The following is a 12,656-nucleotide window of genomic DNA, read 5'->3' on the forward strand; positions in this document are numbered from 1 at the left end:
CAACGACTTTACGACTCTACGACGACGTCAAGTCCCACCCTCTGTGGCGTTGCCAAGACCGCTTAGTCACAAGCGACTTCCGTTTGTTGCCTTCTTGCCTTCTTGCCTTCTTGCCTTGCTACCTGATTTGAATACCTGAAAAAATCGGCACCCCCGTTTTTTATCGAGTACGGAACCTCCAACCTATACTCCATCACCGATCATCCTCGAGGTGGTCATCGCAACACGTCGCCGCGTGTTGTTCGCCCTATTTTTCGCCTCCTTTCTTCCATTGGACATTTAACTGTTCTCTTCCCTTTGCGCGCTCCCCCGGGCTTGCTCACCGTCTCGCCTCCTGAGCGACCACAACACCACCCGACCCGCCGCCATCTCAATTCACCGGCGGGGTTTGCAACTGCGATATGGGCGACGGGTCTGATTATCCCAGTCCAAGAAGCGAAGGTCCCAGCGGACCTACCTCCATTCTCGTTGCCGCCCAAGAGTCTATCTCTCCTACCCCCAAGATGACCGATCAAATGTCCCCCAGTTTCATGGAAGGGACGCGTCCGCGACTGTCGGTGAGACGTGCGCGGGATCCGCCCAAAAACTCGACCGGCCAGATCTTTTGCGACCACCCCGAATGTCAGCAGTCGCCCCCGACGTTTCGTCGCCCGTGCGAGTGGAAGTAAGTGCATTTTCTGGTGTTCCCGCTCGTGTGTTTTTATGTTGGACGCGACGCGAAACTAACCCGTGACTATAGCAAACACATGGACAAGCATGATCGCCCCTACAAATGCCTCGAACCCGGCTGCGACAAGATTCAAGGCTTTACCTACTCGGGCGGGCTTCTCAGGCACCAGCGCGAGGTGCACAAGAAGAACGTCAATGCGAAGAAGCCGCTGATGTGCCCGTATACGGACTGCAATCGCAGCACCGGGAATGGCTTTACGCGCCAAGAGAACCTGAAGGAGCATCTTCGTCGCCGCCACATGCACACTGAGAATGGACACGCGTCCGACCTACCTATGGTGCCCAGTCCTGAACTGGACGGCGCCGTGTCCCTCCCCACCTCGGCGGTCAAGCGGAAGCGCGAGTCTATGGACGGCGACGCCTCTGTCGAGCTTCCCGACGAAGAGGGTCCCGACGTTGACATGCACAACGAGTTAAAGCGTCTGCGACGCGAGGTCGAGGAGAAAGATCGCCGGCTGGAAGAACTGGAGCGCATTGTTTCCGGGCTTCAGCAAGCCATGCCCCAGCCGACGATGTCGCAGGGACAGATGAACGCAACGTGAACGGCTTCCCAGTGAAGTCCGAATGATATGTCTCGGTATCTCTTATCATGATGTTGTTTTTGTTTTTCTATATTTTGTTTTGTCTGCCTTCTTTTCTCCCCGCCTTTTGCCTTTGTTTTGCTTTTTAACTTTTATCATGCCGTCTTCGCTTCTTATTGTGTTTGCATTCCATGGGCGTTTCATTTATATGCAGTTCTACGGGCCTGGGGTTTGTGTTCTATGTCTACAACAACAGAGGAAGGTTTATGGGATGGTCTATATTTCAGAACTCGTGGATTTACAGCAAGCAGCTTTGAAGAACATGGCGTTTGCAACGAGGGGTCGACAATGCAGACCCGGTGGTGTTTTTTTACGGTTTTATTCCTCTTTCTCTATTCCTGACATATACCCAGGCGTTGTCCCCTCATCTCCTTTGTCCCCTCCCTGCCTACCTACCTAGCTTTTTCACTCTCGTCTCCACTTTTTACTCTCCCTTGCTTTTGACGCTGCAGCCAGCACTGTTCAACAGCCGCGATGATAGCAAGGAGGCAGGGACTTCAACATGTGCCAGTGTATCGGTAGTCCAGATATCGCTTGCTTTTTTCGTGATTCAATAATTCCATCAAAAATGTAATATTATCGCAGTCACAAACATATTCTTCATTATTTCTGCTTCCCATATTCTGTACCCCTGTACCCCGTATCACGAGTCAACCCAGCCTTACTGCCCTCGCGCGGAACGCCTGTCAGAGTCCCGGCGCTTAGGCTTAACCTCTCATATATCTCGTATATCTATTCGATATCACACGTGAAAGCCTCACGCCTCCGTTAGTGCCGCATCATCACCTGGAAGCCTAGCCTCCAGTAAGCAGCGTCAGCATATTACTTACCCCCCACCTACCTACTACGGATATTATAGTATAGTATAGAGTATTTCGCGGTATCTCCGAAGGGCCGAGCTCTCCCCCGACAAGTTTATTTCTATAGTAGTTTAGTTCCACAGGCTGTGACACGCGTTATGACTCTACTTAGAGCCTTGGGACGCTGTGACTCAACTAGTGTTGCTCCACTCCGCCTTGCTGGGGTCTCTGGATGGATGAGTCCTAGGTAGGGCGCGTGACTTGTTTGGGGTTCTAGATTTGAGTGTATTGTTGGTTGTTTTGGTGTCATGTGATGGTGAGGCTGGTGGGGTGATGGTGTCGTTAGTGCCTCAGGCAGGTTTTAGGATCGAGGCTGGTGGTTTGTATTTGGTAATTTGAGTGTTTTTGTTGTCTTTAACTGTATAATATTATTGTGATTGATTTGTTTATGTTACTTTCTATCATTTTTATTATCTTGTTTGTTTTGCTATCTTCTATCCACTTGATAAGAGAGTATAATATCACCGATGCTTAAGTAGGGCTATACTGGTAACTCCGCCCGTGCAAGCTCACCAGCAGATATGTTAACCACTGAGTGGAATGTGCCTGTCTAACAATGATCGCAACCTACCACTCTAAGAATAAGGCATTGTATGCACGACATCAATTGTTAAAAGTTTAATGAACAGACAAAGGAAGAGACAGGCCTTGCAAAGTCTCCACTATGTTCAAGATGGTCATAGGCTACATACTCGGTATTAGCAGTTGAATAGATCCTACCCCACAAATAGATCATGATCCTCAACTCTTGACTCCTTGAGATAGTAATTTAATATACAGCAACAGCATGGATCTATGTTGATACTGGATATTTTGTGCTCAGCAGTGGGTCTGATTATGCACGTCTTGCTGAGTCATCCACGATTGATCAATGATAAGAACAGGGGAGAAATTTTAATTCCTAGTTCTAGTCAGTGTGGACGACTAGGCTGTTCTAGTCTGATAGTCTAGCTGCCTCCAGTCTAAGTGGTCTGGCACATTGGGTGTGTACGGAGTACTTTCGCAATTGTAGATTGCTGAGACACTCACTGCTTACATTCACTCCCACACTGGACGGCTTTGTTATGGTATACAATCACTGTGTGGTAGTATGGTGATAAATATGCTCATCACAAAGAAACTTACACCGGTGGTCAATTGAAACGTCTAGTCATTATTTCCCTTTCATCTTTTCAACGTTCTTTAACCTCCACCGAATATTTATTTGTACTGACTTGATCCCATGAAGTCTTCTTGGATCTTGTTCTTTGGCACCACCGTCTCTTCTTGTATTCCTTGATTACAATAAGATTCCTCAAACATCTCAGCCTTACCACCACACGTCTCCTGTGGCGTTGCTCTACTATGGCTTTTCTACCGCGTTGCAGTGAGGTTCCCATGTCTCAACAGCCGGACTCCCAGTATGTTCGGACTCACGAATATACGCCCGGATCAGCGCCGGTCCCACAGCCGTCCTTCTCAATAGAAATCTATGAACAGACCGTGGCCCAGATGGAACCCATCAGCCCCGCGACCCATTACTATCAAGAGGGGGAGTTTGTTCCGCCGGGCTTTTTCGACAATGTCAGCCGGGAGATCTTCGTCCTACCGAGGATCTCCAACGACTGGCAGTACAACATGCGTCGCGAATGCCAGGCAATCCTCCCCTACCTCTATCTGGGACCCTGGGGATGTCTCAGGGACGGAAAGAAGCTCCAAGCCGAAGGCATCACCTTGCTACTGGGCATCCGCGACAAGCGCCTAGCCAATGCGGGACTATACTCAGGCGACAAGGCTGCGGCCGACCTGGGCATCGAGGCTGACACCGTCGACATATTAGACGGCCAAGAGCTGATATCCGATCTGCCTCGCATCATCCGCTGCATCAACCAGCACATCTCCACTCCCAGTGTGGCCCGGTTCGGCCCCGTGCCGGACAAAAAGGTCCTCCTCTTCTGCGAAACGGGCAACGGACTCTCCGCTTTCGTGGCCATCGCGTACCTGATGGCCATGTTCAACTTGGACCTGGCCCACGCTCTGCAGGCCGTTCACATCCAGCGCTTCTGCATCGATACTGACGAGGCTATGAGGCCCCTGCTGGTGTCCTTTGAGTCCATCCTGGCTGCGAAACGTGATGTCGGCAAGGCGACGCGCTCTGGCTTTGCCGCCCCCAGTTTGGCACCTCCCTCGACGGTGGCTAAGAAGAGGAGCTTTGCGGATCGGGAGGACGTCGACGCAGTGGAGGATGGGGGCATGGATATCGATTTGGAGGAGGATTGGGTCCCTGATAGACGGCCCATGGCGCCATTTCAGGATCGAGCGGAATGATCGTGGATGGAGGATGGAGATTTATGGGTTCAACCTAGTTCTTTTTTTTACTTGCGTGTGGCGGTGTTCACCAATACCCTTTCTTGTTATTTTTTAATTTTTTTGTGTCGCTTGTATCTTTGTGTCAGTTTTCTTTGACCCAAGGGATCCTGTGTAAATACATAGATATGTTGATTCAACTCAATAGTATCATACGGTCTACTGTGGTAGATACAGTCTACAATCTCAATACCCAATAATCAGTCTAGACAGTATGAATGTAAATCCCATTGCCTATGTCGTCACTGCCTCAGGCCCTGGGTTTTCCCCATGTCAGCCACCAAGTTCAAAAATTGCAGTTCTTTCCCGTTTAAGCCATCAAATCGGTGATTGAGCTCATTCATTCATCCTAAAAATGAGCAATATTCTTGCTCCATCACTCTCTCTCTTCAATTCATCCTCATCCTCATTCTGTTTATCACAATATGTTTCGAAAAGCACGTGTCTGTTTGCGTGGCTCAACACGTCTATCTATATTAATTTCGTATGAGACTCGAGTCTCTCATCTCCATCATGAGACTTCGGAACAGCATTCGACCCTCAGCACGATACGGTTCCGGTTTCATCTACACGTCGCCATCAGACATGTCCTTGCGAAAGAGAAGGATTCTTTGTCCGCTTGTTGAATTTGATCCGAATCTACCTCCTGCCGCCTTTCCCACCCTAGATATTCAACGTGAGCGTCGCTTGAGCTATGCCAGAGGTATCCATGGGCGGGATAGTCTACCATCGAACGACTCGAGTCGGGTGTTAGGCAGTAGTTGTCGAGGCGGACAGGATGGTGATGAGGCGGAACAGGCGGACTCTCAAGAAGTTCCCCTCGATCACCTCGAGAACTACGCGGCGAGTAATGGGGTGCATAACCCGGTCTATGCGAGGAATATGGCCATCCTCGGGGCTTTGAAGGGGGACTCAACATCGTCTTTGGAGAAAGAGATGGAAGATAGTGACCTCGAAGTGGCGGCGAATAGTAATAAGCAGCAAGGATGTTCTGGGGTGAGAATATCAGACCCTCCCTATAAAGTGTGACACCTACTGACCTTGTTTTCTTTGTTTACTCCCAAGACCACGCTCCCAGTTCCAGACCCATCTTGGAAAGACATCTGTCCTCAGATGCAAGTTGAGATATTTGTTAATCTTCTTCAATACCACAGATGGTGGGATGCCTCCGAGATGCTGGGTTTCGCAGTAGAAGACCACGAAAACCTTCGAATGCTCCTGGCTGAGCGGAACGAGCAGACTGACCTGGAAGAGACGGGGCTATCAGAGATGAGGGAAAGGCAACTGAGGGCGCTTCTCATGATCGGCAAGAGCAATCGCAGGCATGACCAGTCATTCCCTCCGCTTGTCTTCCGCAAAATTTCCCGGCAGACCAGTCGCATCTTGAAGGAAATCCCTGAGACAGACTACATCACATGCCCAGCTAAGGATGTCGCGGATGCGAAGATATTCTTGCAGAAACGGGGAATAGATGACAGGTTCGTGGGAGAATGGGCCGACTGCATCAACCCACTGGAGCCCTCACGAAATTACACAGGACCCGAAGCACTGCCTTCAGGAGAGCTAGAGCCCGAATCTGCGGTCAGTACAAACAGCCCAAATTTCTCCAGCAGTAACATGCTCGGCTCCTTGAAGACTACGCAGCACTCCCCGGTCAACACCGTCGAGACCTCCTCTGCGACGGGGACCACGGATCTGTTACAGAGCTCGGATGACTTGGACCTGCCTTCGGAGTGGCTAACCTTTCTTCATCAGAATTACTCACCTGCAGTAGAATCTTTCCGGCCGGCACCCCAGAACGATGGGCTGATTCGCCTCCGGGTGAACGCAGAGCGAGCTGCCGAGGTCGAGAAACCAGAGCGGGTCCATTGGGAACCAGCGAAGCTGTGGCATGAATTTCCGCCGCTGGATCTCTTCTTCTATGATCCACCACCATCAGGTCTCGACGCAAGTGATATAAACCCTACCCCCGAGCCGAAGACGGACGGTAACCCGCAGAATCGGCTGGAATCAACGTGTGAAACCCACTTTGACAGTGCCCCAGCGGTCCCACTGGTAACCTCCTCGATGAGACTCCAGCAGAGATCGGAAGAGGTCCGTGTAGAGGCTTGGAGAGAAAAGCCTGATGACTACTATGATACTGATATCAGTGGACTAATCGCAACCCTAACCCCCATCAGTCGGTCGGCCTCGAAATCACCGGGACTAATCCAACCCGACGATGATCAGATCAGCGTCAATTTTTCTGATTGGGTGCGCAGTTCTGCATATGATTCAGACTCTGACGATCCTGCGAGTGATGTTGCAACGGAGATGTCCGATGAGGGGAACACCGCAACATCGTCAGTCACTCCCAGCACGTTAGACGGCCTTTCCGGGCTCTTACTGTCCACTGAGGATAAATCCCCCAAAACGGAAGAAGAGGAGAGCAGCGCGGAAGAGGATGAGATGGTCCTGCTCCCGGTAGGACCAATACTCAGATAATGTGCATGAAGCTATATTGCCGCATGTATCCGGAGTACAATTACTGCAAAGCAATAGCCCACAACTCACAGTGGGTCATATATCATTCTCCATTTTTGATAACACATACCAACGAGTGGATTCTCTCTGTGTTGGTTCCGTCTTGATTTATCACTCTCCCCCCAGCCTGTTTCTGTGTTAGGTATCAATTTCTTTTGTTCTTTCATATTTATCATGGGTTTCATTTCCCTACTGGACACCAAACGCTGACGCTGGTCAACAACCAGTAATCATCCTTTCAATGTTCAGATACATATCCAGAATCGCCCTAAATCAGTTGGACACAGGCCTTTCATTTCTGTTTCTTTGTTCAGTACTAAGCTGCAGGTCTCGGGAATAGGATGGGATGAATGGATCCGGATGATTGTAACACTCTGCATGATCCATCAAAATGCAAAACAAAATGAGCCATATTTGAGAAATAATATTAGAAATTTAGCATTTACCAATGAGATGACTATATTAAAAACAAGGTTTAGGATAGACAACAAACCCCAGTTTTATACCTGGTACAAACTCCCTGCAGATCAAAAAATCACATTAAAACTTGGTCCGTGCACGAACGCGAAAATCCGCGTCGCCGCTCAAGACGGCGCGCCGCTCTCTCTGTCGTCATGCCAGCAACCACTCCCCTGATAACACTTCCCAATCCACCACACATTGCATGCTGATGTCCTCTGGGTATCGTATCGAGGTATCCAGGCGATATTTTGTAGCAACTGGGCTCTAGAAGAAAAAAATAACAAATAACGTCCTGGGAAGCGCCACCTGAGGATTTACCTGTCCTCGTTTGAACACCAAAACGAATCTAGGACGGGGCCGCGCAGCCAGGACAATGTCTCACCCAGACACACCGATCACGCCGACCGAATCGCACGGGGAGAATCCCCTGCAGTCGGAGTCTACGCAGCCTTCGTCTCCGGTGACTGACGCGGCCGATCGAGAGATGACCGATGCGGCGGCCGAACCCGAACCCGAACCGCAGGATGTGGAGGGGATGGATGCGCAGGCGAAGGCGCTTATGCATCTTTTGAATACTAGTGAGGTGTGTTTATCTCATTTGTTTTTGGAGTGGGAGCTGGATGCGCTTTGGCTCCTGTCGTGACATGGGTGGTTACTAATGCCTTGGGCTAATTAGGTCTTTGTGGCGATCATGGCGGATAAAATGAAGAAGCAGCAGGAAGAGGCTAGACTAGAGGCCGCGAAGCAGCAACAACGGCAACAGAAGGCCCCCACGGAGACGAAGAAAAAACCAGAGCCCGCTGGAAAGCGAGAGACGCGCACGAGCGCCCGACAGAACCAGACGAACGGGTCAGCCGCAGCTGAGATGACGAAAGCGACCGAGCAGGAGGCCAACGGGGCGAAGAAAGGGGCTCGGGGGAGGAAACCCGCTGCTGCTGCGGGGAAGAACGGGACCATCTCGAGCTACTTTCAGAAGGCGGATGTCAAGAGCGTTGTTGCGGAGGAGAAGCCGAGTGTGCAGGAGGCGCTGGAGCACGCTGCGGACGAGTACGAGTCGAACCCTACTGTGCTTGGGGGCCAGGATCTCGTCGCCACGCAGCAGCCGGAGCTGGTGACGGGGGGTAAGATGAGGAAGTATCAGCTGGAGGGGCTGGAGTGGCTTAAGTCGCTGTGGATGAATGGGTTGTGTGGGATCCTTGCGGACGAGATGGGTCTGGGGAAGACTGTTCAGGTTATCTCGTTGATTGCGTTCTTGAAGGAGAAGAATGTTTCGGGCCCGTTCTTGGTTGCTGCGCCGTTGAGCACGGTGAGTAATTGGGTGGATGAGTTCGCTAGGTGGACGCCTGATATCGAGACCGTCTTGTATCATGGGTCGAAGGACGAACGCGCTGCTATTCGGAGGAAAGAGATGGGGCTGAAGAATCAGAGGGGTGCTGATTTTCCGGTCGTTTGCACTTCGTATGAGATTTGCATGAATGATCGGAAGTTCCTCTCGCAGTATCAGTGGCGGTATATCGTTGTGGTGCGTATTGAGTCTCCATGTCTCTCTCCTGCTCACGCGGGTTGCTAACATCTCCCAGGATGAAGGACATCGCTTGAAGAACATGAACTGTAAACTCGTCAAGGAGCTTCTCACCTACAACTCCGCCAACAGGCTCCTCATCACGGGCACGCCGCTGCAAAACAACATCACCGAGCTGTGGTCGCTCCTCCACTTCCTACTCCCTGAGATCTTCAACGACCTCGACAGTTTCTCCAGCTGGTTTGACTTCTCGTCCATGCTTGACAGGAATGGGCAGGCCGACACGATCGAGCGTCGCAAGCGGTCCTTGGTATCCACGATGCACTCAATCTTGAAGCCTTTCCTCCTCAGACGAGTCAAAACGGACGTCGAGACCTCGCTGCCCAAGAAACGCGAATACATCATCTACGCGCCGTTGACGCCTGAACAAAAGGATCTATATCGAGAGATCCTCAGCGGCACCGGCCGCCAATACCTCGAGAACAAGGCCGCGGAGCGCATCCTGGCTAATAACGAGAGACTGTCGCGTTCGACGAGCCGGAAGCGAAATGCGGCCGACAGCAGGTGTTCGACCCCGAACAAGAGTCTCAAGTCCAGCGGTGTCTCCACCCCCGTCAGTGTGGCCAGCTCGACCCGTCGACGGAGAGGACCGCAGAACTACAAGGATATTAGTGACCGCGAGTTCAACGCCAAACTGCGGAAGCTGGAGCAGGGCATCGAGGAGACGGAGGACACTCAGTGGCCTGATGAGAGCGAGCAGGAGGAAATCGAGCGAGCAAACACGATAAAGCTGGCTAGTAAGTCTCATCCCCTCACAGCATTAGGCCCAGACAGACAACTAACAAGAGCTTTCCAGAAAAAGAGATCTCCCAAAAGAAAATGCAAAACCCCGTCCTCCAAGCCCGCCTCGCCTGCAACTCCCCCCACAACTTCTACTGGCCCTGGGGCAGCGACGACGCCGGCGCCATCGACAACACGCTCGTAACAGCCTCCGGCAAAATGCTCCTCCTCGACCGGCTCGTCCCCTACCTCCTCGCGCGAAAGCACAAAATCCTCATCTTCTCGCAATTCAAAACCCAGCTCGACATCCTCCAAGACTGGGCGACGCAGCTCCGCTCCTGGAATTGCTGCCGCATCGACGGCGCAATCAGCCAAGCCGACCGCCAAGCCCAAATCAAAGCCTTCAATTCAAACACCTCCTACCAGCTCTTCCTGCTGAGCACGCGCGCCGGAGGCCAGGGCATCAACCTCGTCGCGGCAGACACGGTCATCCTCTTCGACTCCGACTGGAACCCGCAGCAAGACCTGCAGGCTCAGGACCGCGCGCACCGCATCGGCCAGACTAAGCCTGTTATCGTGTACCGGCTCGCGACGAAGGGCACAGTCGAGCAGACTCTCCTTGAGAAAGCTGACTCCAAGCGTCGGCTCGAACGGCTCGTTATCCAAAAGGGCAAATTCAAGAGTCTCCTCGAGTCGGGCTCCTCCGCCATCAGCCAGAACGACGTCGACGAGCTGCGCCACGCGCTCGGCGAGCATGACTTCGAGCGCTTTGAGGCCGGCGCGGACCCCGCTTCGCTGCTGTCTGGTGAGGATCTGGAGATCTTGACGGATCGGAGTGAGGAGGCTTATGCTCGTGCGGAGAAGGGGCTTGATCAGGATGGTAGGGCGTTTATGGCTGTTGAGACGAAGCCGGGGGGAGATGGCTTGAGCCAGATTGTGGGGGAGTGACCGTTTTCTTTTTTCCCTCTTTCCCTCTCATCTTTCAATGTGGTATTTTTCAGGTCATGGCGTTCACTGTACAACGTGGGGGAGTCTACCTAGAGGGTTATCTGTTTCTTTTTTGAGCCTTTTTTTTTATAATATGTGTATGTACTGTACATGGATTAGATAGATGAGGAAGTGACCTGGTGTAATGTAACAGGAGTACTCTAGTCAGAATAATCCAAAATCTAAACAAGAACAGAAGGTCAAAAGCAACAATAAAACGAAGGAAATCATTCAAACGCCCCAGACTCCTCGCCCAAGGATGTGTGTGGCTATACATCGAGACGAAAACAGGAATCACGATTAATCGATTCCCAGTGGCAATTAAGAAAGAGAACAAGATAAAACACGCCAAAGTAGAAGGGAAAAAAAGAACCCGCCTATCGGGACAGCTTCTCCTGTTCGATCTGTCCCCGCAGATCGTCCAGCGCCTCCGTCCGAGTCGCCAGATGGCTCCGGAGTCCATCGACCTGTTCGGCGACCGTCCGCACATCCTCCCGTAGCCGTTCCAAGTTCTGGCCCTCCTGGGATCTTCCCGTGCCCTCTCTCATCTCGCGTAGCTCGCGCTCCTTATACTCCAGCAGCTGGAGCGCCTCCTTCTTGATGAGCGTCCAGTTCGGACGGCCGTCGTTGCGGGGCTGGTCGCGCGGCCCGCCCTCCGATGCCTTCTTGGCCGCCTCTAGCTTCGACTCAATCTCCGCCAGCTCCCGCCGCAGACGCACCTTCTCCCACTCCTCGTCCTGGATCGTGTCGCTGAAGTCCGTGCCCTTGGGCGTGTACGACGTCTTGCCGCCCGCGCCCAGCCGACTCAGGTAGGTGTCGCCGAACCGGGTCTTGCGGCCTGTGGGCGTCTCCGTGTCGCCGTTGGCGCCCCATCGCTGCGCGGGGCGCGCATTGTCGACCTGGTAGTCGATCTGGTTGTTTTCGAACGAGGCGCGGAGAGAGGCCGGGATGGTGCGGGGCACGCGGAAGCCCTCGTGGCGGTAGTTGAGGATATGCAGGAACACCAGGGTGGCGTCTTTGTTGATGGAGCGGGATGCGGAGGGGTTCACGAGGTTCCAAGCGGAGCGGATGTCGGTGTCGGGGACGTCGAGGGATTCGTACAGCGGCTGCAGCGACTCGACTATGATACTTGCGTTAGCTTTCAAGCAGTGAAGAAAGGTAAGGGGGAATTGACGTACAGGTGATTTCGCCGCGATGGCTCCTATTGGCGGAGTAGATCTCCTCGTACTTGGACTTATCCTCCGGTTTCATATACCAGTCGAATCCGTCTTTCAACCCCAGCGTCTCGTCTTCGTCCTCTATCCGCTCGAACTGCTCCGGGCGGTCGCTCAGTGCCCGGGTGGCGTGAACCAGGTGGGATTTGGACTCCGGGACGAGCCAGTCGGGCAAGACATCCGGGACTTGTTGCAGCTCCTTGAGACGATCTCAGCATATAGCGATGGGGCCTTAGGGGGGAAGGCTTAAGGGGCGGGGAGAAGGGGAAAGCCAGCGGGAAGGAGGGGTATACGCCCGACGGAATCAGGAGACGAACTTACCCCGTTGACCAGGTCGAACACTAAGCGCATGGCGACGCAGAATTCCTCAAAGTCCAGCTCCCCATCGCCGTCCACATCGGACAGATCCCAGACCTTCTCCAATTGATCATCGCGGAGACGGCTATTCCTGAGCACCGAGGCCGCCTGGGAGTTGTTTAGGCGCGGTTGGCCATTGGACAGCGAGGCAAAGATCTCCCAGTATCGCTCGATTTCCCACTGCTCGATTCGCTTTGTCGCCATGGTGTGAGCACGCGAGGGTCTTAGCGGTGAACCTTGTGGGGGATTTAGGTCGAGTATATGGGAAGCTGGTGTACGGGGCACGGAGTAGTGT

At 52.6% G+C, this 12,656-nt stretch overlaps 6 protein-coding genes across 6 annotated transcripts; 5 read left to right on the forward strand and 1 right to left on the reverse strand.

The window, feature by feature from the left end:
* Positions 1-153: 153 nt before the first annotated feature.
* Positions 154-1,381, forward strand: BDW47DRAFT_49152 (putative C2H2 transcription factor). The gene is made up of 2 exons (XM_024819162.1): positions 154-664; positions 740-1,381. The coding sequence occupies exons 1-2, from the start codon at positions 402-404 to the stop codon at positions 1,269-1,271; spliced, it is 795 nt and encodes a 264-aa protein (XP_024670429.1). The 5' UTR covers positions 154-401; the 3' UTR covers positions 1,272-1,381.
* BDW47DRAFT_49157 (uncharacterized protein) lies at positions 1,104-1,811 on the forward strand. The gene has a single exon (XM_024819163.1). The coding sequence runs from the start codon at positions 1,294-1,296 to the stop codon at positions 1,708-1,710; it is 417 nt and encodes a 138-aa protein (XP_024670430.1). The 5' UTR covers positions 1,104-1,293; the 3' UTR covers positions 1,711-1,811.
* Positions 1,812-3,125: 1,314 nt separating this feature from the next.
* On the forward strand, positions 3,126-4,539 carry BDW47DRAFT_108542 (dual specificity protein phosphatase family protein). Its single transcript, XM_024813258.1, has one exon. It carries the CDS (start codon positions 3,515-3,517, stop codon positions 4,475-4,477), a length of 963 nt encoding a protein of 320 aa, XP_024670431.1. The 5' UTR covers positions 3,126-3,514; the 3' UTR covers positions 4,478-4,539.
* Positions 4,540-5,029: 490 nt separating this feature from the next.
* Positions 5,030-7,000, forward strand: BDW47DRAFT_132771 (uncharacterized protein; the record flags this gene model as incomplete). The annotated part of the gene is made up of 2 exons (XM_024817655.1): positions 5,030-5,512; positions 5,582-7,000. The coding sequence occupies 2 exons, from the start codon at positions 5,030-5,032 to the stop codon at positions 6,998-7,000; spliced, it is 1,902 nt and encodes a 633-aa protein (XP_024670432.1).
* Positions 7,001-7,670: 670 nt separating this feature from the next.
* BDW47DRAFT_108544 (putative SNF2 family helicase/ATPase PasG) lies at positions 7,671-10,919 on the forward strand. Its single transcript, XM_024813259.1, has 4 exons — positions 7,671-8,084; positions 8,178-9,023; positions 9,082-9,820; positions 9,880-10,919. Exons 1-4 carry the CDS (start codon positions 7,875-7,877, stop codon positions 10,749-10,751), a joined length of 2,667 nt encoding a protein of 888 aa, XP_024670433.1. The 5' UTR covers positions 7,671-7,874; the 3' UTR covers positions 10,752-10,919.
* A 40-nt stretch (positions 10,920-10,959) lies between these two features.
* Positions 10,960-12,651, reverse strand: end3 (cytoskeletal adaptor protein SagA). The gene is made up of 3 exons (XM_024819164.1): positions 12,326-12,651; positions 11,969-12,203; positions 10,960-11,910 (listed from the first exon to the last, which is right to left on the reverse strand). Exons 1-3 carry the CDS (start codon positions 12,563-12,565, stop codon positions 11,168-11,170), a joined length of 1,218 nt encoding a protein of 405 aa, XP_024670434.1. The 5' UTR covers positions 12,566-12,651; the 3' UTR covers positions 10,960-11,167.
* Positions 12,652-12,656: the final 5 nt, after the last annotated feature.

Source organism: Aspergillus candidus (assembly GCF_002847045.1).
Source record: "Aspergillus candidus strain CBS 102.13 unplaced genomic scaffold BDW47scaffold_35, whole genome shotgun sequence".
Classification (NCBI taxonomy): Eukaryota; Fungi; Ascomycota; class Eurotiomycetes; order Eurotiales; family Aspergillaceae; genus Aspergillus; species Aspergillus candidus.

Bases quoted from the DNA above. Each gene is read 5' to 3' on its own strand.
- BDW47DRAFT_49157 (XM_024819163.1), top strand. From the start codon at position 1,294: ATGATATGTCTCGGTATCTCTTATCATGATGTTGTTTTTGTTTTTCTA.
- BDW47DRAFT_108544 (XM_024813259.1), top strand. From the start codon at position 7,875: ATGTCTCACCCAGACACACCGATCACGCCGACCGAATCGCACGGGGAG. The intron at 8,085-8,177 runs GTGTGTTTATCT...TGGGCTAATTAG, and splicing joins ATCTTTTGAATACTAGTGAG to GTCTTTGTGGCGATCATGGC. The intron at 9,821-9,879 runs GTAAGTCTCATC...AGAGCTTTCCAG, and splicing joins AAACACGATAAAGCTGGCTA to AAAAAGAGATCTCCCAAAAG.
- BDW47DRAFT_49152 (XM_024819162.1), top strand. From the start codon at position 402: ATGGGCGACGGGTCTGATTATCCCAGTCCAAGAAGCGAAGGTCCCAGC. The intron at 665-739 runs GTAAGTGCATTT...CCGTGACTATAG, and splicing joins CGTCGCCCGTGCGAGTGGAA to CAAACACATGGACAAGCATG.
- BDW47DRAFT_108542 (XM_024813258.1), top strand. From the start codon at position 3,515: ATGGCTTTTCTACCGCGTTGCAGTGAGGTTCCCATGTCTCAACAGCCG.
- end3 (XM_024819164.1), bottom strand. From the start codon at position 12,565: ATGGCGACAAAGCGAATCGAGCAGTGGGAAATCGAGCGATACTGGGAG. The intron at 12,204-12,325 runs GTAAGTTCGTCT...GATCGTCTCAAG, and splicing joins TGTTCGACCTGGTCAACGGG to GAGCTGCAACAAGTCCCGGA. The intron at 11,911-11,968 runs GTACGTCAATTC...CAAGTATCATAG, and splicing joins CCATCGCGGCGAAATCACCT to TCGAGTCGCTGCAGCCGCTG.